Here is a 23,265-nt window from a genome sequence, read left to right on the forward strand (position 1 = left end):
AAGAAATGATCAACAGCTTTATTTGATTTGATTAAAATTAACACGCTTGTTGTGATTTGAGAAATGCTTTAAATTTATGTAAAATACTTAAAGTATACTATGGAAAAATGTTCTATGCTAAGTGCTCTTATTCAAGGGTTGTTTCCATTTTGTATCCATTTTTCTTGGTCAAAGCTGAAAAGACAGCAATCACTTGTTGTAATAAGAACGGAATAAACATGTAGAGGTATTGTGACTGTTAAATATTGCAGAGACTAAGTTGCTTTTGTCTATAGTCTAGCTATTAAACATTGGAAAAGATATGTAATGAAATAGAAATAATTTGAGTGGAGGAGAGGTCTAAAATTGATTGGAAAAAGGTTATTTTAAATGACTTAATTTAAGTTTATATTTTGGTTAGATTTTTAGGTCACCTGAGCTGAAGGCTCATGGTGACCTATTGCCCTCACGATTTGTCTGTCGTCGTGCGTCGTGCGCTGTGCGTCATGCGTCGTGCGTCGTTAACTTTTCACATATTCGACTTCTTCTCAAGAACCACTGAATGGATTTTGACCAAACTTGGCACAAAGCATCCTCATGGGAAGCTGCTTCAATAGGGGCCCCAGGAGGGGAAAAAAGGGGGTAATATTAGGTAAATCTTTAGAAATCTTCTTCTCATGAACCAACAGTCAGATTAAATTCATATTTGATATTTAGGGTCCTTATGGCAAGGTCTACAAAGTTTGCAAATGAAAAAAAAATTGGGTCAAAAACGGCCCCACTAGGGGGTACTCAAAAGGGTCAAAAATTCAACTTTGACCGATTTCAACCAAATTCGGTAGACAGCATCCCTTAGTGAAGGACATATGAAATTATGTTGAAAAAAGTGATAAATGTAAAAGCCTGCCTTAAATGACTACTTCTCAAGAACCAGTGGATGGATTTTGACCAAGCTTGGCACAAAGCATCCCCATGGGAAGCCGCTTCAAGTTTGCGAACAAAAAGGGCGTGGCCCCAATAGGGGAAACTTGATACGAATGTTCTACACAAGGTCCTGGCAAGTGTTTTATCTTTTTGGGGTGATTCAAAATCCAAGATGGCCACCCTGGCCTCTGTTTGGCTAAGACATTATGGACTTCCTCTCGAGAACCATTGGGTGGGTCATGTTCAAATTTGGTACAGATGTTTTACACATGGTCCTGCACAAGTGTTGTTACATTTTTGCAACATTTTAAAATCCCCAGATTATTGACATATATTCCTCAGGTGACCGTTAAGGCCCCTTGGGCCTCTTGTTAAATATAAATACTATTTGCAGCTGACATCAACAGAAGGGAGACCATTTTATTTGAGCATGAAGGTGGTGAGCGAGGGACGACAGTGGATTATCAGTCTGCCTTATCCAAACTCAGTGAGCTGTGTACATCCACACAGACAGACATTCGTCCAGAAACACCTAGGGAATTTTCAGAGCTGGTATATGAACTGAAAAAACTGGACTCTCTTTCTCTTAACTCCGTCTTCAGACAAGTTAGTGATCCAAGCTTTTGTCCTGGCAACTCAGACCGTGTCAAGTGAGTATGATATTGTAATAACTTAAAATGTCTGTAAATGCTTTCTTGTTGACATCATTTCATTCATGTTCCTTTCAAAATGTAGACATTTTAACAAAACACTCAGTGTTTTGTTTTTTTACACATAGTTTTTGATATTAAATTAGTTTATTGCAGAGGTTTCCGAATGCTTTTCTTTGTTTTATGGTATTATAGTGGAATGTTTCTCGTTATTTTAGAAAATTTTACTTGGATGCCATTCCTATGGTCGGCACTGGAGCAGCAGTTAGTCAGATCACAGAGAGAATTATGAACAATGACATATCTGCCACATTTGCAGAAATGTGGCTAGCATCCCTTTCATTTGTTCAACATCCAACCAAGGAAATGCTTGCAGAAGTTTTGGTAAGTCTTTATTTGACACACTGTAACTACCTTTGGTGTAAATGAAATTATATATCGGATATCTGTCATCAATAATTTGAATGGATTACATATTAAAATGTAACACCATGGCCTAAATGTGAGGATATATCATGCATGCATTAAATTTAGATCCCTATTTTTAGTGCATTATTTGTTTCAATTTCGGAAAAATTGTTGGTTAATTTTTGAAGGTAAATGCTATATAATTCTGTTTGTTAAACATGAATTTACAAAAAACAATTATGATTTCTTAAAATACTGATGCATATTTCTTTGTACAGTAAAACTATAAAGATACTATGTTCAAAATTAAAAATAAGTTTGAAACACTAACTAGTGAATGAATGTGTGTACAGAGACTACTGGACATGCCCAATGGTAACAAGGTGATCCTTCCAGTGTCTGCCCTGGTTCACAGCTACTGCAGGGAAAACCCACAATGTGGAGATGATATGGAGGTAGATGATATCATGACATGGCTGGAAAACAAAATTGGTCGTAACTGCCAATACACTGATGATACATACATGCAGGTAATGAATTCATAGAAATATGAGTGCAATCATATTATTTATTGCCAACATAATCTGGGCTTTCCTGCTTTGTGAATGAGAATTTGGTAGTGCTAAACCTAATACGACTTAATTGATAAATTGTAATAAAACAAAACAAAGTTCATACATTCAGAATTTTTCATCAAATATTTTGTAGAATTATTGTTGAGTGTTAATATTTTACTGTAATGTTGTAAATACTTGTACTATACAATTTTTTTTTTCATTTTCTCATTTTTTTTAATGTTTGGATGGCTGAATATCTGTTGTTATTTCTAAATGATATGGGCAGGAGTCCATGGCATGTGTTGCAATAATGCAGGATTTTGTGTTTTTGTCAATTTTGATTCCTTTGTCATCATAGACAATCCATCTTACAGTAATTATTGGATTGGAATTTAAGATCTTGTTGAAATAGTTAAAAATAAGAAATCCAACTGGAATAAAATTACCGTACAATTAACAGTCTTATTTGAATGTTAGTTTAATATGTAATTTACTGATCAAGATAAAAAATATGATGTAATACAACAAGCATTAAGGTGCTAGGTCAAAGTATTTAATAAGTCATGAATTTCAAGTTAGATTAGATATAATTAAAAAAAAAAAAGTTTGAAAACTCAAAAATAATGTTTAATCGAAGACTTTGAAATTTAGTTTCCTTCAGCCACAGGAGAATTTTCACTTAAGCAAATTAATCCCTGGACGGAATTGTTATATATCATCTCAACAGGGTTATGATTTTGTCTGATGAACAAGCTAGCTATGTGATAGAACTCATGCGGAATATTGATTGTTAAAGATATTGACAGTAGAATATAACCAAAATATAATGTTTGTAATTGTTACAGGTACTGTTGTCCCTGCGAGCTGTCGGTAACATTGGTCTTGCTCAATCAGCCATTCCGAACCTCAGTCAATGTTTCAAGTCCGTCCAAGTTACCATGGAGATGAGGCTGGCAGCCGTAGAGGCATTCAGGAGATTTCCATGCACAGCTGATGTAAGTTAGGACTGATATACATGTCATAAAACTTACTAGTTTTGTATTTTCACTTTAGACGTTAGCATTAATTGTATGTTATTCCCTGTATATGAAGAAAAAGCTGTTGTTTAAATTTTTGTAGATTTCAAAATCCAAACAACGATGTATTTGAACTACAATGCATTCTAATCGAAAGAAAGATTTGTGAAAATTTTTATGGAAATCTATATTCAGATTAATGAAGTTCATTGCATCTTTGAATGTATGTAAAGGGTTGTTTCACAATGAAAAACACCACTAAATGACATTTTATTTTCACTTATTGCAGAGGAGTGAGCTTATGATGCTATACAAAGACAACAGTGAGGATTCAGAGATCAGGATTGCAGCTTATCTAGAGGTCATGAAGTGTGCTAGCTCAGAGGTCATTGCTGAGGTCAAGGAGGTTCTTGCCACAGAGGAGGTGAACCAGGTTGGTAATATTTTTAATTTCTCATAAGCAAGATAATGGTAGTGTGGAATCACATGATATCTGTTAATTAAAGGTGAATAAAGACATTTTTTAAAATTCAGCATAGGTTTAGTGGTAGTTTGACCTAATTCAACGTATTTCTATTAACTTCTGTAATTGTGTCAGGTGGGAAGCTTCGTTTGGACTCATCTGACCAACTTGATGGAAACATCTGACCCCACCAAACAAGATATCCGTGCCATCCTTGAAGATGAAGTCCTACAAAGAGAGTTTGACATGGACAGAAGGAAGTTCTCACGTAACTACGAGATGTCATACTTCTCGGAGAAATTTAACTTGGGTGGATCGATGGAGAGCAATCTTGTCTGGTCACCGAAGTCTTTTGTTCCTCGATCATTGATGGCGAATCTAACAGTGGATCTGTTTGGTCACTCCTACAATTTGTTAGAGATTGGAGGTAGAGCTGAAGGTCTGGAACATCTCCTGGAAGCCTACTTTGGTCCATCTGGTCATCTTCGTAAAAACAAAGCTTCATCTCCAGCCCCAGAGATGCCAATTAATAAAGCTTTAAATATGAACAAGCTGAATAGAATGGGAAACACTGTAAGTTTGAGATTTTTTTTATTGTACTTTTATGTTTGTAATTATAAATATATGTTGTTGGATTATCTAAAAACTTGCAGCTGAATTGATTGTTGAGTTTCCGAACAAGCTGCTGGGTAGTCTTGAGTCTACACCGGCGATTGTTGCAGCTGAAAGGGAAGGACAAAAAGATATAAAAATAACTTATGATTTTAATGAATTGTATGGAAAACATTTGTATAAGCTTACTTATTCATCAGAATTTAGACTCACTACTAAAACTAAAACAAAAACTAATATAAAATGTGTCTATTATAAGAAAAGATTGAATAAATTGAGTGCAGTCATGTCTTTTCTTATCTGTTGAGTTAGATCCTTAAATATTTGGGTGTACAATGATTAAATATTCCATTTGATGAAAAAAGTACAAAAAAGTTTATTCACTACTTATATTGACAGCTTGACTCTGATGAAGACCTTCAAGGTTCAATGTACATGCGTGTGTTTGGAAATGAAGTGAAATATCTGAACTTGAAGAAGATGCAGGACTCTGATAACAACTTGAACAACTTTGACTTTGATGCTTTCTTCACCAAACTGATCCGTGATGGGTCTGTATCCTACACCTACAGTGACATGTTCCTGGACAGTTCTCTCATTATTCCTACACTGATAGGTTTCCCTCTGAACCTGACAGTCAACGGCACCCTGACCACTGGACTGACAGGCACGGGACAGATTGACCTGCGCAAACCAAAGTCCCTGATGTTGATCAATGGAAACATAGAGCCAAGGTAGATATGTGAAGATTGAGGATAATACATTGAGGAAATCAGTCAGACCTTCACATCCTTTTATAATATATATGTTATAAGGAGGATTTTCTTAAAATTTTCTTAGAGAGACAATGTGTCAATGCCTTAAAGTACACTTTCATAAGAAATATATATGAAATAGTTTTCATTTTCTTTTAAAATTATGATGGTTTAACTTCATGTTGAAACAGTGATTTATTAGAACTACAAATTGATTTATTTAAGTTTCGTAAAGTGTATTAAATATGCAGATAAACCACAAAGAATCAAATTCATGTGTTTCCTAGTGGAGCTGTTGCCATCTCTGCGATGATGAGTGTAGATGCATTCATCACCAAGGGTGGAATGAAAATGGTGTCCACCTTACACACAAGTACTGCTATTAGAGGAAAACTGGAGCTAGCCAACAACAAAGACTTCACTTTGGAACTAGATTTCCCTCGCAAGAAGTCGGAGGTCATCAACATGGAGTGAGTCGATGTATTAGATATTAACCAATAGTTACTGTCATTTTCTACAGAAAAAACATTGTCCATTCCTAGAAGTCTAGAGGATCTGAGACAGATTGGTCAGTTAGGGTGTTGGCCTATTGTAATCTCAAGTGAACATCTGAGGTGTGTGGTTTGCTACTTACTCCCTTCATATGACAGTTGATCTTTCTCAGAAAGCTGAGAAACAGACTTTTACTGATATGATTGTGTTCTTGGGCAAGACACTTTACTTGCTCTGAAAGGCATGCGAGAGGCCTCCTGTATGTTGTTCAATGAGATGGACACCAGCTACTACAAAGAGACCACACCTAAAAATAACCCTGGCTGTTCCCGCGGCAGTAAACAAAAGTCTTTGTAATATAAGTCTAATTTGTTATAGCCTTTTTCTCATAATTCAGAATCTTTATGATTATGGTTGATGTATTTTCATTGACATTATCTTGACATTTTTCCCAGCTTATGGCTATTGGTCTACAGTTAGTTTTTTTTTTTTCTTTTTTGCAAACTGAAAATGTTTACCTTAACTTGTGTAGCTATTTTTTTCTCATAACCTAAGAGTGATTATGATTCTTTGTCTCTAGCTATTGGGGATAAAGTTAAATTTGTACATTTGAGATGGTGAAGTAGTTGCAACAATTCCTTTTACAATTTTAGGTCTTCATTCTTCATGGTGCAGGGAGATCAGGTAAAGGCACAGAACATGTTAGACAGCAATGTTGTTAAAACCTCCTTCTGTACAGGAAACACGTTAGCCCGCATAACTGGCCTCAACACCTGTGTCAGGGCTAGCTTCCCAAACGTCTCTGACAATGCTCCATCGTTTCCCTTCACCGGACCAGTCTCTGTTAATGTTGAGACCATAAATGAGGACCTGCCCAACGGATATCAGTTTCAGCTGAGGAGAACATCGGTATGTGCCAACACTGAACTTACCTTAAATATGAATGCTGTATGTAAAGAGTTTTTCTATGTTAGTGTTGGGTGAAGAATTGTGTAATTGTAAAAAGATATTTGGTGAAATTTATGTATTTTTGTACAGTTTGAAAATCATCTTAATTAAACTATTAACAGTCATCATTTTGGTATTTGTAAATCGTTCTGTATGTTACTTTAAGTGCCATAAAGTTTTGTGTGTAACTTGGTTATCCCTTCAGGTAAACTTTAATAAATAATGCTTAGATATCTTTTTCTGGTAAGCTTGATTTTCATCTTGACAGATAGTGACCTCAAAGTCTGGATAATTGTATGGCACATTAAGTCAATATTTTGGTTCAAAATTTTTCCATAACTCTTGACTTCAAGTTCAGTTTAAAAACCTTTATTCTCCCTAAAAGGAGAGCATATAGTTCGTGCTATGCCTGTCTATCTGTCCGTTTGTTAGTCCATCATAATTTTGTCCAGAGCATATCACAAAAACTTTTAGAGGTGTCAACATGAAACTTCATAGGTAGGGTAAATAGATCTCGATAAGGAAAATTGCAGTGTACAAGAACCATAACTCTATTTGCAATAATTAAGGAATTATTGCCCTTCATTAATTTTTCACACTTAAATTTTGTCAGAATTAGCCCTTTTGGAACTAGTGTTTACTTAGGGAGTATCCATCGGTTCTACTTATTCTCTTGTTTTTCAAAATTTAAAACGAAAGACATTAAGCAAATATTTGTTCTTACAGACTGATGAGCAGACATTGTTTCTGATCTCTTACGATACACCAGGGTCTGTCAGGGACCGAGCTGTTAGTTTTAATGTTGACATTAGACACGTTGATAGAACCATGGAACTTAACCTGTTGTCACCATGGAAGAAAGCTAGATTTACAGGTAATTATTACACCAAACCTTCATCAATTCAATACTTCCGACGCTCTGATGTTCCTCATGGAACAGGAGTCTTCAGAGGTTTGTTTTTATAAGTGTACATTGACATACTTTGTTAAAATCATGTAGAATTTAGATCAGAATTGGTGTTGTCAAGAGCTTCTAAAATGAGAAATGTCCATGCTCATGCTATTTTCAGTCTTTCCTACCCATGATTAAGGGAACTTTAAATGATACTGCAGTTAATATCTAAATATTAAAGTGTGCTGTAAATCATATATTTTCTTACTGTTAAATTTAAGTGTTTTAGGAAAAATGTATATGCGTTGAAAATTGGCTTTGTGAATGAATCCTACCCATGAAATCCACTAATACTAAAATCCTTGTTAGCTTGTACCATCTGTTTATCATGTTTATCATTTCATGAACATTTGAAGTCATGGGTAATGAATTCAGAAAAAGTCAACGAAAACAACTTCCCTGTTTCTCCATGAAAATGCAAGATTTTCAATATTTTAAGAATCTATTTCTGAATTTGCATCAATTAAATATTGTTGCAATAAGTTACCGTAAATATTCGCGTATAGTGCGCACTCGGTATTGTTTTGCCTTCACCATAAAGTAGATGGGAACATATACCGTAAAAACCCATGTAATGTCCGCACTTTTTTTCACCGAAAATCAATCCAAAAAAGGGGGTGCGGACATTACAGAGATATAGAGGAAATGACACTTTTTTCCTTCCGACAATTCATATCATATCTCCTTGAATTGTGTTCTTAAAAGCCAAGCATATCTGATATTATCGTTCTATGGTTTTTTCTATGATGTTTCCTCAACCAAACATGATTATTTATGATTATTTATTATAGTTTCCATGGTTAATTCCTTCCAATTTCTCGTTACAGGTTCGTATTGTGTCGTCCTTCGTAATAGGAAGCCATTTTGTTTGACTTTGTCACATGAATAAAGTTAGAGTTATTCCCCTTTCCCCATTGAAAAAGCATACCCATGAGCATATACAAAATAACACAACATTTTCATTCTACATTTTATTTACAAAATAACAATAAATAACATGTACAAGAATATTACATAAAATAAATAATCAGACGTTTTATTGATTATGGATCGTTTATCAGAAAGTCTTAATACATAGCAAGCCGGTTTAATAGCGTTTCTCGAAACCCCAGAAGTCGTCGTCGTCACTGTGGAAGAACTCCTCGGCGTTGAAGTTGTCTTCCTCTGTCTGGTCGTTGTAATAAATGGCGTTCTCGTCGTCTGATGGTGTGTCAGTAGGGTCAGTGGCGCCGTGGGTCATGGGCGGGTCATGTTACTGTATAGTTATCGTTAATTGGCTAATCACACACTGTCACTCACTCACACTCGAGGTGAGGAGACGACCCAAGCTGTTTATAACACTGCTGGGCTAACCCTTATCAAAACACCAATTATCGAAATGAGGACTTGTCATACTGGTAAGCTTACTGTACCATTATGGAGAATAACTGTTGTTATAAACAATTAAGTGAATTCTTGAATGGTACCTGTAAGTTATACACAATGCGACATGCTCTCGGCCATTACGACATTAGCGTACGTGAAATGAAATCGGCAGCTTCAATTTGCATTTTTTACCCGCGGACATTACATGGAAGGTGGGTTTTTCCCCCAGATTTTTGTGTCAAAAAAGGGGTGCGGACATTACACATATGCGGACATTACGTGGGTTTTTACGGTAGTGTTGCCCTTGGCTTTCATTCTGTCAACATTTGATTTCTATTCATTTCCTTCATTTTGTTTAATTATCTGTTATAAATACCTTTTCAAAAAGGTAACCTGGTGTACACTGAATCCTTGAAGAAGATTGAAGGTAATCTGGTAATGGATTCCATTAGAACATATGGTGCTGTCTTTGAACTGAAGCGACAAGAGAAGAGGAAAGAAGTCAACTACATACCACGTATCCAGATTACAATACCAGGCAAAGATGGTTTCAGCTTAACAGGAAGAGTGGACTATGTGAAGCAGACATCCTTGACTGCAGATTTGATGTTAACTGGAACTCATGAAGAACCCATCCATATGAATGGTAATTCTGATATACTTATTCTTAAATGTCAGATACGCTGAGTGTATGTTTGTATTTCTTAAATGTCAGATACACTGAGTGTGTGTTCGTATTTCTTAAATGTCAGATACACTGAGTGTGTTTGTATTTTTTAAATGTCAGATACACTGAGTGTGTTTGTATTTCTTAAATGTCAGATACACTGAGTGTTTGTTTGTATTTCTTAAATGTCAGATACACTGAGTGTGTGTTTGTATTTCTTAAATGTCAGATACACTGAGTGTGTTTGTATTTCTTAAATGTCATACACTGAGTGTGTGTTTGTATTTCTTAAATGTCAGATACACTGAGTGTGTGTTTGTATTTTTTAAATGTCAGATACACTGAGTGTGTGTTTGTATTTCTTAAATGTCAGATACACTGAGTGTGTGTTTGTATTTCTTAAATGTCAGATACACTGAGTGTGTGTTTGTATTTCTTAAATGTCAGATACACTGAGTGTGTGTTTGTATTTCTTAAATGTCAGATACACTGAGTGTTTGTTTGTATTTCTTAAATGTCAGATACACTGAGTATATGTTTGTATTTCTTAAATGTAAGATACACTGAGTGTGTGTTTGTATTTCTTAAATGTCAGATACACTGTGTGTGTTTGTATTTTTTAAATGTCAGATACACTGAGTGTGTGTTTGTATTTCTTAAATGTCAGATACACTGAGTGTTTGTTTGTATTTTTTAAATGTCAGATACACTGAGTATATGTTTGTATTTCTTAAATGTAAGATACACTGAGTGTGTGTTTGTATTTCTTAAATGTCAGATACGCTGAGTGTATGTTTGTATTTCTTAAATGTCAGATACACTGAGTGTGTTTGTATTTCTTAAATGTCATACACTGAGTGTGTGTTTGTATTTCTTAAATGTCAGATACACTGAGTGTTTCTTCATATTTCATAAATGTCAGATACACTGAGTGTATGTTTGTATTTCTTAAATGTCAGATACGCTTAGTATATGTTTTTAGCAGTTTCCTTTTCAATATGTATATTTCAGGAGTATGACAGAATATCTATATTTTCAACAAGTGCAAAGCATGAGTGAAAAATATGCACATATTTTGTCAGATGAGTGAAATATCTATGACATTAAATGGAAACCATCAGATTTTCTTTTTATAACTTTTTCAAATGAAAAACAAATTTTACGTTGTATTCTGCCATTTTATGCTGTTATCTTGTAAGAGTTGCATACAAAACAGTTTTTATTAACCAAATTTGAGAAAAACCAGAAATGTCCACAAGAATTATTTGAAGGAAAACCAACTTCTTCAACCTTTGCTTCATATGTGTCAGAACAAGAAATCAACAAATTTCAATGCAATCACTGCTGTGGTTTGTCAAAACTATGAAAGTTATATCATTACTGAAAGTGATGAATTAAGTTTTTATCAATGTAACATTTTATTGGTAAAAATGTATTATATGTATTGGATTTCATAAGGTATGGCTGAAGGATCTTTCTATTTCCTTCCTTAATACATTCTGATTTCACTTCCTTGCTTTATCACTGTCTAACATCAGATGTTTTCCTCTATCATGATACTATTGTACAGTGTTATTATTAATTTTTATGCCCCTGCCATTTATGGCCGGGGGCATATAGCGTTTCCCATGTCCGTCCGTCCCGTCCCGTCCCGTCCCAAATCAGTATATACCACCTAACAACTTCATTCGGACCTTTCACTATTATTTCACATGGGGGGCGGGGGCATTCATGTCTTACAGACATTTTCTAGTTTTATTTAGAGTGCTGTCTGATAAGAAAGTGTTCATTACATGATGTTATATTCAGTAATTTAGTCAATACAGTAATGTACATGCTTGAACCAACAAAACTACTGGAATCTTTCATTTGACATTGCACTCTATTTCAAGTAAAACTTGCCTTTTCAGGTGTCCTCGTCAGTACTGGAAGACGTAAGAAGGTGGAATGGAATGTCCTGATTGGAGATACCATCACATTTGCAGCACTTGTAGATGTACCCTTCACAACATCTGGAAACATAGTTAAGCTGAGTCCAGTGATTTCGGCCACAATACCAGGTCACCAAGAGTACAACAGCACAGGAGTCCTGGAATATCGTAAAAAGAAGATGATGAAGGCAGACATTACCGTGAATGGTTTCACAGAGGATCCAATGACATTCCACTGTAAGAACAAATTCACTTTAATGCATATTCTTTGTTAACCTATGATACCACTTATCCTGTCCTCTTGTGGCTGCTAGTTCTAAATAAGTCGAAATCAGGATATCTCTTCCTTGATGAGGTTAGCTGTAGCAGGGACGTATAATACAATACTGTATTATACGTCCCTGGCTGTAGTATGTAAAACTGTATTGCAGACTTAATGAAATTCTGGTGTGACTGATCATAAGATATTCAGTGAGACATTCTCACAATTTTTGTAATCGCTGAAACAAAGATGAAAAACTGTTAAAACATTTACATACAAAACTGCAAATATTTTTGGCGAGAAAATATATGTTGGAAGATATCCTGTGTATTCAGTTTGCATTTGTGATGAATTGTTTGCAAATTTTAATATTTTTCAGCAATTGTAAAATTCACATCTGCTGAAAAGGGTGTGAAGGTAAAATTCAGCTATGAAAAGAACAAGAACTACGAGGGAGAGGCGAAGATTATGATCAAACAAATGAAATCTAAATCAACACAGTACCTGGGACATGTTATATTGAAAACCCCAACCAAGTTCCTGGCACAGATCAAGTCCCGCCTTGTCCACAAAGTTGATGCATCAGCTAAATTTGATCTTGTTGTTGATAAAGTTCTTAAGGTTCCCATCAAAATCAAAGGTAATATGAGATTTTCTTTTCCATCGCTAATTTTTATATGCTTGATTAAACATTAGAGCGACTTAGTGTAAACTAACTTTCTATCACCTGTGGTTTGGTTTCACAAATTGTCTGGTCAAAGTAGATAACTGAAAGATAATCACAGCACATAAAGATGGTGTTAATAATCAGTAATTGTAGTGTTGTATAATACAACCTATTGTGTAAACTTAAATTATCATGGAATTCAGTAGCTGTGGAAGAATATATTGACTTGCAGTAGCTGTTGTTTTAGGCAGATGTAATGGAGAAAAAACTCAGTGGGCATTGATAAATCAATTTGTAATGATATGACCAGAAATACTTACATAAATATGGAATCTAATTGACACTGATAAATCTATTTATGATATGATCAGAAATACTTACATAGATATGGAATCTAACTGACACTGATAAATCTATTTATAATATGATCAGAAATACTTACATAGATATGAAATCTAATTGACACCGATAAAAAACTTTTACATAAATATGGAATCTAATTGACACTGATAAATCTATTTATACTTACATAGATATGGAATCTAATTGACACTGATAAATCTATTTATAATATGATCAGAAATACTTACATAGATATGGAATCTAAATGACACTGATAAATCTATTTATAATAATCAGAAATACTTACATAGATATGAAATCTAATCTATAAATCTATTTATGATATGATCAGAAATACTTACATAGATATGGAATCTAATTGACACTGATAATCTATTTATAATATGATCAGAAATACTTACATAGATATGGAATTTAATTGACACTGGTAAATCTATTTATAATATGATCAGAAATACTTACATAGATATGGAATTTAATTGACACTGGTAAATCTATTTATACTTACATAGATATGGAATCTAATTGACACTGGTAAATCTATTTATACTTACATAGATATGGAATCTAATTGACACTGGTAAATGTATTTATACTTACATAGATATGGAATTTAATTGACACTGGTAAATCTATTTATACTTACATAGATATGGAATCTAATTGACACTGGTAAATCTATTTATAATATGATCAGAAATACTTACATAAATATGGAATTTAATTGACACTGATAAAAAACTTTTAAATAAATATGGAATATAGTGGACACTGATAATACTTTTACATAAGTATGGAATCTTTTGAACACTGATAAATTGTTTTGTACTGGTATCATAACTTTAACATTAGTATGGACTCAAGTGTAGGTTATGGGTATTACTCTTAATCTTAACTTTCATTTTATCTTTTTGTAGGCTTGGTTACAAAAATGACGAAGAAACAATTACGAACGTTTTACAGAGTAACAGTACGCTACACTGGTCCAAAGAAAAGTGATGTCCGGGTTAAATTTGATGTTGACAAGCGCCAAAATGCTGTTTTCATGAACATCAAATTTTCCTATAATCTACTGAAACTTATACAAGGAGCAAAGGACCAGTTGGACTTCAATGGAAAAATAGTTCGCTCGTTAAAGGCAGTACAGTCATACGAGTTAGCTACGTAAGTGTTGAATTTTTCATGGTTTATTCTGAGTTTGAATATTATATATATATACCATATTTATATTTCTAGGATGAGCTTTAGATAACAAGTATAGCAGTCATTGTAGGAATGATTGGTAGTACATTTTAGATACACTGCATACATTTCATTCCTTCTACTGCTATAAAATGTTTTTGAGAAGACATTATTTTGACACGTAGTCAGCAGGTTTATTTCTAAAACAGAATTCTGAATTCAGGCAAAACAGTATTTTCATTTGAATGGTTCATCTTGATTTGACTATCAGTGTCATTATGTCTTTGTGGTACTTTTTTTCTAGAAATTTCAAATCAAGTAGATTTGGTGTTTACAACAACAAGATGAACGTGAAAGGATCGTACCGACCTGGAAAACTTGCGGAAGCTGTCCTTGTGTTTGACCATGGCAGAAATTACCTCAACAAAGACAATAAGAGAAGAGTGTCCTTTAATGCACAAACAAGCTATAAGGTCAAGAGTCCAAATATAGCAGTGGCTTACTCCTTCAGCTGTCGATATCCTTGGCAGGTAAATGGAATTTTAAAGTCTATGTCTAACAATATGATTAGCTGGAACATTTGAAGCCGATTTATCTAACACATGTTTACCTGCATGAAAACCTATTTTCTGGCATGGCATTTTATTGGTTTAAGGACTAAAATAATTTTTAGAATAGTGGACAGCTTTGAAACCATGATTTAAATATCAAATATGGAAATTGTAAAATTCATTTAATTTACATAGTTGTTTATAAACCACTCATTGATACACATTGGACTAAATATGTACCCAGTACACTCCTGAAAAAAACCCACCAAAAGTCCTTTTTTGCACTGCTGAAGAGTTGCAGTATATTGACAGCTATTTAACAAAACTCTTATTTTTTCTCTGTTGCAGGCTCTAATTGTCACTTTAGATGGTAACCATTTCCACAACCAACAGGAAGTTAACTCCAGTATTGCCATAACACATAACACTAAACAGCTGTTTGATGCAGCAATAAGCTACAATGACAACAGCCAGAAAGGTATGCCAAGCTACGCAGGGGAGATAGCAATGAATGTTGATGGTCGACCAATAGGAATCAATGCCAGAGTATCTGAAATTAGAGCTCAGGAATATGAGGGAACAATCAGTGTTCAGCATGAAAGGAAAAAGATAACAACTGTCTCCACAATTTACAAAGCACAAAGTGACAGGGAGAATTCATATGAAGTGACATCTACATTGGAACTGTATGATGGAAAGCGAACTGAGGTGACTGCTATTTACACCAACCCCTCTGACACATCTCACAGACTAAACACAGCTGTCCAGTGGTATGACGGAACATCCTTCACAAGTCAGGGGGCACTCAATGTAGACAGTGGAAGCCCACTGGCTAGTCTAGCTTTTGCATTTGGGTCAAACAGTTATGCCTTGTCTTTGAGTGGTGAGAACAAACCTGGATACCGACGTGTAGCCAGCGATGTCCAGTACCCAAGCAGGCATATTGTTGTGGAGTTGGGAGCTGGTATGAAACAAAACAAATACATGGTTCTGGGAGATGTTCAATGGGATGCAGATAACCATGCTGATAGTAGAGTCAAGGTTGAAGGCACTTACAGAAATGAAGGAGCTAAGAACTTTGAGACTGGCGTTCTTGTTCAGGTACCAAATCATCTGTATTCTGCATTCATTCGCCATTTGAGTACCACTAAATACAACACTGCTATAGAATTTGCATGGGCTCCAACTAAAAAGATTGGAGCAGAATTTGAATTTGAGAACAGTGTTCGTAAATATCGCACAGATGTCAAAGCTATGGCTGGATTTTCAACTCCATTTGAGAAGTTTGAAGAGATGAAGACCACTGTCACTTACAACACCAACAAGAGACAGGTTTCATCTTCAATTGCTTTTAAATATGCAAGAGATAAAACTCTGTCATTATCTGTCACTGCAAAGAAGCCAGTCACCATCAACTCTGTTAACCTCAAATTTATCCTTGGAACGACTCATCCAAGAATTGGCGAGGCAACTATGACCATTTCTCACTTACTGTCCAATGACTACACCCACCACACAGCAGAGAGTACATTGGAGTGGGGATCTGGAAGCAGGGCATACTTGGAAACAGCATCTGACTACTCATTGAGGAGGAAAACAAGATCCTTCAGGCGTGATATTGGATTTGTTTCAAACATTCCTACATGGGAACTAGTTACACTTAATATCACCCATTTAGATGACTTTAGGCAATTTGACTCCAAGGCTGTCTACAACAGGAACAAGGAAATCTATCATTATCACATGATTCACGATTTTACAATAAGTGGCAGTCAGGTCCAAAACTCTGGAACTTTCAACATTACATCTCCTAAAGATAGTCTGCATTTGGTCTGGTCCCATGAAAACACAGATCGGAATATTGACAGTAGTGCTACCATTTCCTGGAACAATGGCCAAAGGTTTGCCACATCATTGTATGGAGATATACAGTACTCCCCTACCATGAGGATTACAGGGCGTTTTGATGCTGAAATACCTTCAACAAAAATCAGTCGTATAAGAGCTAGGTTTGAACACGCTGATCGTCCTGGGAAGATTAACACAAGTGGTCACATTCATGCTGATGGAGAGAACATCATAACTGTGGAAGCAAACTATGGTCGCCAACTTGGCAGTGTTGATTATGACATGCAGGCGACAAGCATGTACATGTCACATGATTTTACCACCACTTTAAATACCAGACATGCTGTAATGCCATACACGGGACAGTTAGAAATTGAATGGGCCCCAGAACAGAGAATAAACATGGCTGGAAACATGAATTTAATTCCTGATATGAAGAAATTTGATGGCACTTTGACTTTAACCTGTCCTTTCAAATATGCCAGAAATGTTGTAATCACAGCCTCTCATAAATTGGAAGGCTTAGAGTGGGTAGCTGCTACTGATGTTGAATTTTCACCTCGGATAAAATTAACATCAGAGTTTAGATACCGTATGGATGAACTTGTCAAGATGGGTAGGTTTACTTTGACTGAACCAATTGCAAACAAATTAAGATTAGATGCCGGAGTACAGTTTAGCGGACATCCAATGGACTTTGCTGCAGTTGGAAATCTTGAAGCTTTTCCATGGGTACAAAGGCATGAGCTTTCTGTCAACTGGCTGATGAACAAGATACAACTTAACGGAGACTTCAATTTCAGAAGTAATGCTTTCAGCTATGCAAATGCTCAAGTTTCCAGTAATATGATGGGTACCTCCAGGACCAGTAAGTTGGCATTAGAGTTTATGGATCAAAAGAAGATGCGACCTCAGAGGATGAATCTAGTGTCTGACTACACAGTTCATGATGATGTCATAGATGGAACAATCAAGTTTGTTTGTCCATACACCAGGCCTATAAATATCCAATACACACAAACAGGAAACTTTCATAATTTCAACCAAAGGTCTACAATTAGGTACAATGGGAATCAACAGATAGTTTCAAACTTGGAATTTGGTGACAATCCTAATATTTTTGGAAAGTTGACCTTGAATACTCCATACAGAGGAACAGAAGATGTTGAGGTAGGATTTGTTCATGATGGTACGGAATGGCAGAAGTTCAAGACTGAAGCTGTTTATGGTACTAATGGCAAGAAGATTGTTATAGAAGCTGGTTTAAATGTGGTGGATGCCATCATGGGAAAGGTTGCAATCAAGAGTCCATTCCCAGCACTGCAGATTGCACAAATTTCCTTGAATCATGATTTGGAGGGTGCAACACTTACCACCCATGGAGATGTGATCTTCAATGAATATGTAATAGAAGGGGACACAACTCTTCGTCATGATTCTACTGTTACCATAGGGTCGTTTATTTTCAGGTCACCCATACCTCATGCAGAAGAGCTCAGATTCGCCTTCAGCAAAGATGGCAATCCTAATAAATTCATGGTTCACGGAGAGGCATTCAGAAATTCAGACAAAGTAGAAGTTGATGTCAACTTTGAGCACAATGATAGGACCACTTCCGGTACCATGTCTGGCAGAACAAATTTAGACAATGTTGAAGATGTAACTGTAACATTCAGCCGAGGAGGTGATCTCACTGACTTCACTGTTGAAAACTCTGTTAGGTATGGAGAAGATAAGGTTGAATCCTTGCTGGGATTTTCCCACAATGATCAAATGACAACAGGTAGGCTGGTAAATCAAGGTCTTCTTGGTTTGTTTGTAACCGCTGAAGATGAGGATTTCTCTGTTTCCTTTTCAAGGAGAGGTTCATGGTTCAATTTCCAAAATAAGGGAACGGTGAGAATTGGCCAAAAAACATATGAAAGTACAGTCGAGTTAGCTCACAACCAAGAAGAAACAACATGTAAATGGATTATTCCCATCCCAGTTGGCGACAATATTCAGTTAGCAACAGTGACTGTAAGTAGAGAAGGTCAGCTTAATGACATAACAGTTAATGGAAAAGTTGAATATGAACAGAAGGAGGTGGAATTACGGTCAGGCTTTTCTCATGCACAGGAAAATGTCAACTTCAGATTCAACTTAGAAAGTAGCTTCCCTGATGTAAAACCCATGAGGATGACTTTGTCCAAGGAAGGTTCCATTCCCTATGACTTCAGAACACATGGTCTCTGGATGTACGATCAGGAAACCATCGAGTTTGAAGCTTTACTTTCTTTGAATGCTAAATCTTTGACCAGCAAATTTTCAATAACTAGCAATGCTCCAGGAATCAAGGATATTACATTCATACTAACAAATCAAGGTACACTTGCTGATGGCCTTAAGTCTGAGTTGAGTTTTGTTATTGGAGATGACAGGATTGGATCCAAATTGGAATACTCACATTCTGAATTAAGCACTACAGGAAAATTTGAATGGGAAGGATTTGTACCAGTAATGTTGTCCTTTTCAAGAACTGGAGGTTTAATGGATTTACAAACTCAAGTTATGGCAGTGTATGGTCCACACAGTCTGCAGTCGGACTTGCTTTTCAACCATGGAGACACTGAAACAAGAGGATCATTCAGCACAACTAACAACTTCCTGGAGAGAAAATCAATGAAAGTTGTTTTCTACAAAACTGGTGGCTTGGAAAATTTGAAAGCTGGTGGGCGAATTGAATGTGATGATGTTAACTTTGCTGCAACATTTGGACTTTCTCATGACAGTATTACCACAACAGGATTGTTGAATACCACATGTACATTGGAGCAAGTGAAAGATTTGAAAGTTTCCTTCACTAGGACAGCTAGTCGCAGAGTTGACTCTATTTCTGGAGAAATTGCATATGGGACACATTCTTATACTGGAAAGTTCGATAAGAAAACGAAAGGAGATGATGTTGTTGTAACAGGTGTTGTAACCAATCCACATACAGAAGACATCACTTTCAACATTGATTACAATTCCCGTAGATATGGATTCACTTCTACTATAACAGGAAGCATGGGAGATGACAATAGTCTGCTATCTACAACAGAGTTCACTCGTAAAGGCAATGTGTTGACATTTACTGGAAACACTGCTCTGACAGTGAAAGGAGAAAATGTTTTGACAGAGACATATAGGCTTAACCATAATGGAGAACCCACAGATTTCAGAACAAAGGCTGTTTATGTTTATAATGGTAAGAAATTTGATGCCACTTTAACGGTGCAGGCTCCTTCTGTGGACAGTGCAGTTTTGAAACTTATTGCAATAACTCCTTATGATGGCTACAGGAATATGTTATTAACATTTGGAAACACCAAGAGTGGGTCAACCCACAGAAGCAACCTGGACATAACCTACGGCAGTAATACCATAGCAGCAACATCTGCAGTTGACATTGAGTCTCCTCAGAAAACAATTAATATCCAGTTTACTTCTCCATATGAAGGTGCAGAATCTGGAAGTTTAGAAGTAACACATCGTGGAGGAAGTGTGACTGACTTCCAAACCATTGCTGTTCTTACTGTGTCAGGTTTGACTACACCTGTGCGTGGTGAAGTAATGTTTAATTACAATACATTTACCAACATTGAAGCCTCGACCAAGTTCAGTTACGGGGACATGAACAGACAGGCAGAATTTATGTTTCAGCACCAGGATATGCAGTTTGCCACTCGTGTTAACGCTCAGTCTCGAGCAAAGACCATAAATTTTGAAGCGAGTGGAAACATTCAATTTCCGGCGATAAACACAAATGATGAAGATTCTAGTATTCAGTTTAAAGCAAAATTGTTAACTCCTTTTGAATCCATCCGAAATGCAGAATTGCAGTATGTTTCACTTAATTCAAGGCCAAGAAACCATATAATAGAGAATATTTTGATGAAACACAACGATTTGATTTACTATCAGAGAAAATCATTATACAATGTTAAGAATGGTGTGATTAATGGTTCTTTCTCTGAGTCAAGTGATGTTTATGCTTGCGGATATTCTTACAAATTCCTTCTAGATCTTCCATCGACAACTGTTAATGTAGAAGCAACAGGAAGTTGGGATTTGACATTACCGGAGAGTAGCTATCAGATAATGGGTAATGCTTCGGTACAGAAAACTGGAGACACTATTGAGTCAGTGGAGGCCCACCTGCAGGGTGTTCATGTATCACGTACAGTTTTAGTGAGAGGAGGCTGGACCAAGAAATTCCCGATGTTACCAAACCATATGGAGGTCAGTTGGGATGAAAACAAAGGACAAAAAGCTGGGTATAATATCAAATGGGGAAAAGTCAACCAGCTGGTTAAGGTCATGTCTCCTGTGAGGTCGTTGGAGATGAGAGGCAGACATGCAGACAAGCAACCAACTAAGGTACGGGAATACGAGTTTTTCTGGGATGCAGACAAAGATAGGACCCAAAAAGTTGGTTTAAGATTAGAAACTGCACCAGACCAAAGGAGAACTGTTAGATTGGGGCTCAACATCCCTACAACTAATGGAGTTAAGGTAGGTTAAAATTCTTTCTTTAGAAAAAAAAGATTTGTTTAAAATTCCATTCATTTCCTAGAATATTCCACAATAAAGCAGCATATAGCTTTATTATGGATGATTTTCTGAAATTGAATTGAAATAATTAATAATGAGTGGTTTTTGAAATATTTGATGAGTGAATGTTGTTAGATGGTTGTGGAAATAGTATTTTGTCTTCGTGTTTGTTAACAGGTATTGAGATTATTTTGCCCCTTTGCCTGCTTGCCCACCACCTAAGGAGGGGTAGGATATATATTAATCATATTTAGCTTTCCTCTTGAAGAGAGGAGGGAACTTACCATATGTTACCACCCTGGCATCTGCATCAGTGTTGGTTTCTAAATGTTAAGGTTTTGGGTTCAAGTGTCGGAGGGCATCAGTAAACTCCTCTATTATTAAACTAGTGTACTTATGTTTGGTAGATAGGTTACTATTAACTATTACATCCTGGAGTCAGAATGAATAATTTTTTTTCAGGAAAAAAGTCTGTTTTGTTTTTAATGTTTTGGACTTAGACTTTGTATGTAAAATCTAACTCCTTTGTAAATGTACTAGGGTACAGAATTTTGAATTAATGGATGCTTTGGGTGTGATGTATTACTAATATGAACCTTTATAAATGAATTTTTAGAAGAAAGTCTTGTTTGTCTTAAACATATTCGGCTTCATCTTTTTGTGTCAAATCTTATGTCAATTTTTTGGTGCTAGTTTTGAAAGACATCAGTTGTCTCGTTGAAAGTGTGTTAGTCTACTAATATTTGGTTTGAGAGTTGCTTGTGGCAGTGGTTAAATATTACTTTCTGGAGAGGTTATGTGAGGTAAGCTTTTGTTATGTTTGGTCGGAATTTTGTTAGCTCTGCTGTCTGAAGGCAAGTGACCCTAAGCAGTTAGGCTTGTAGCATGCTGGAATGAAGGACTTCCAAGTTTGTTTAACAAATGACCATGACCTACATTCAAGGTCATAAGGATAAAATGTATTGAAATCTTTAAGCAACTTCTTCTCAGTAACAAAAAGGTCCAAAGTACCAGTATTGTTTCTGCAGCATTCAGAAATGAGGGCTTCCAATTTGGTTCAATGACTTTTGTTCACTTTCAAGGTCACAGGGGTTAAATGTGCAAATGTGTCAGGGCTCCAAGTACACCTGAAGTACAGGTCGCCCAATGGCGACCAACTGAAATTTTTAGTTGCCATTTGAAATTTTTGGTCGCAAATGCGACCATTTTAGTCGCAACTTGGAGCCCTGTGTGTAAAGAACTTTAAACTTCTTTTCAATAACCAACAGGCACTAAGTATTTGTGTATTAGTTTACATTGGTAAAGGACTTTCAAATTACCAGAAATTTACTTTAAAAAAATAATGAAGTCTTCATTGTAAGCTGCAGAACAAGTCAGCAATACAGGCTCATTGAGCCTCTTGTTATAGCATACAAATACCCTGTAGATTTAGTTCAAATCCACATTATATTATTCTACATTTAGATCTAAACCTGATTGGAATTTTGTTGTCAGCGGTACACAAGGTTGATGACCTTGGTCAATGTTAAAGATTAAAGTTGATAGTAGACAACACTCATTGGAGAAGTTATTATAAGTATACTGACCATTTCAAGCTAATAGGCTAGGAGTCATTTTTAAATCTGTAGTAAATCATTTTTCAGGAGTTTTCTGTGGTGAGTGAATTTTCCAGACAAGAGAGTGGTCACTATGACAGTAGAACAGAATTGTCATACTCCTCTGACCCCTCAAAGACCATAGTGCTGACTTCAAGTTATGATGACCTGTCCCAAGGAGAGAACGAAAACTGCAGTTTGAGCTTCGGTCTACGTCATGCCCACTCTAATGTTGATGTATCAGCTATTGGTCACATCGCATCGGGTCCCCAAAAACAATCAACTGGTATTAGTGTGTCAACCACCACTTCAAATAGCCAAACAAAGAACCTCTTCCTCATGGGGGAAATTGATACGCTGCGTAAGCACATGAATGTAATGGTAAGATTGTTTTTATTTCTAGCTGGGACATGTAATTCCAAGCTGCAACGCATTGAATTTTGTCATTTAACCATTGTCACTGATTCATGCTTTTAATGACTTCAACTTTGATAATAGAGGGC

The 23,265-nt window shown here is 35.9% G+C and overlaps 1 protein-coding gene across 1 annotated transcript in view; it reads left to right on the plus strand.

Moving 5' to 3' along the window:
* Positions 1 to 23,265, plus strand: part of LOC132545532 (uncharacterized) — a 44,421-nt gene that overhangs the window by 8,473 nt on the left and 12,683 nt on the right. The window contains 17 exon segments of the mRNA XM_060209216.1: positions 1,298 to 1,553; positions 1,772 to 1,937; positions 2,315 to 2,491; positions 3,364 to 3,513; positions 3,824 to 3,967; positions 4,133 to 4,570; positions 5,009 to 5,343; positions 5,652 to 5,834; positions 6,510 to 6,765; positions 7,531 to 7,756; positions 9,510 to 9,767; positions 11,699 to 11,956; positions 12,361 to 12,621; positions 13,929 to 14,175; positions 14,498 to 14,723; positions 15,093 to 21,128; positions 22,811 to 23,143. Coding sequence (XP_060065199.1) covers positions 1,298 to 1,553; positions 1,772 to 1,937; positions 2,315 to 2,491; positions 3,364 to 3,513; positions 3,824 to 3,967; positions 4,133 to 4,570; positions 5,009 to 5,343; positions 5,652 to 5,834; positions 6,510 to 6,765; positions 7,531 to 7,756; positions 9,510 to 9,767; positions 11,699 to 11,956; positions 12,361 to 12,621; positions 13,929 to 14,175; positions 14,498 to 14,723; positions 15,093 to 21,128; positions 22,811 to 23,143 — 9,950 coding nt within the window.

Source organism: Ylistrum balloti, unplaced genomic scaffold, assembly GCF_031769215.1.
Source record: "Ylistrum balloti isolate Yb309-2 unplaced genomic scaffold, AGI_CSIRO_Ybal_v1 Utg369850, whole genome shotgun sequence".
Taxonomy (NCBI): domain Eukaryota; kingdom Metazoa; phylum Mollusca; class Bivalvia; order Pectinida; family Pectinidae; genus Ylistrum; species Ylistrum balloti.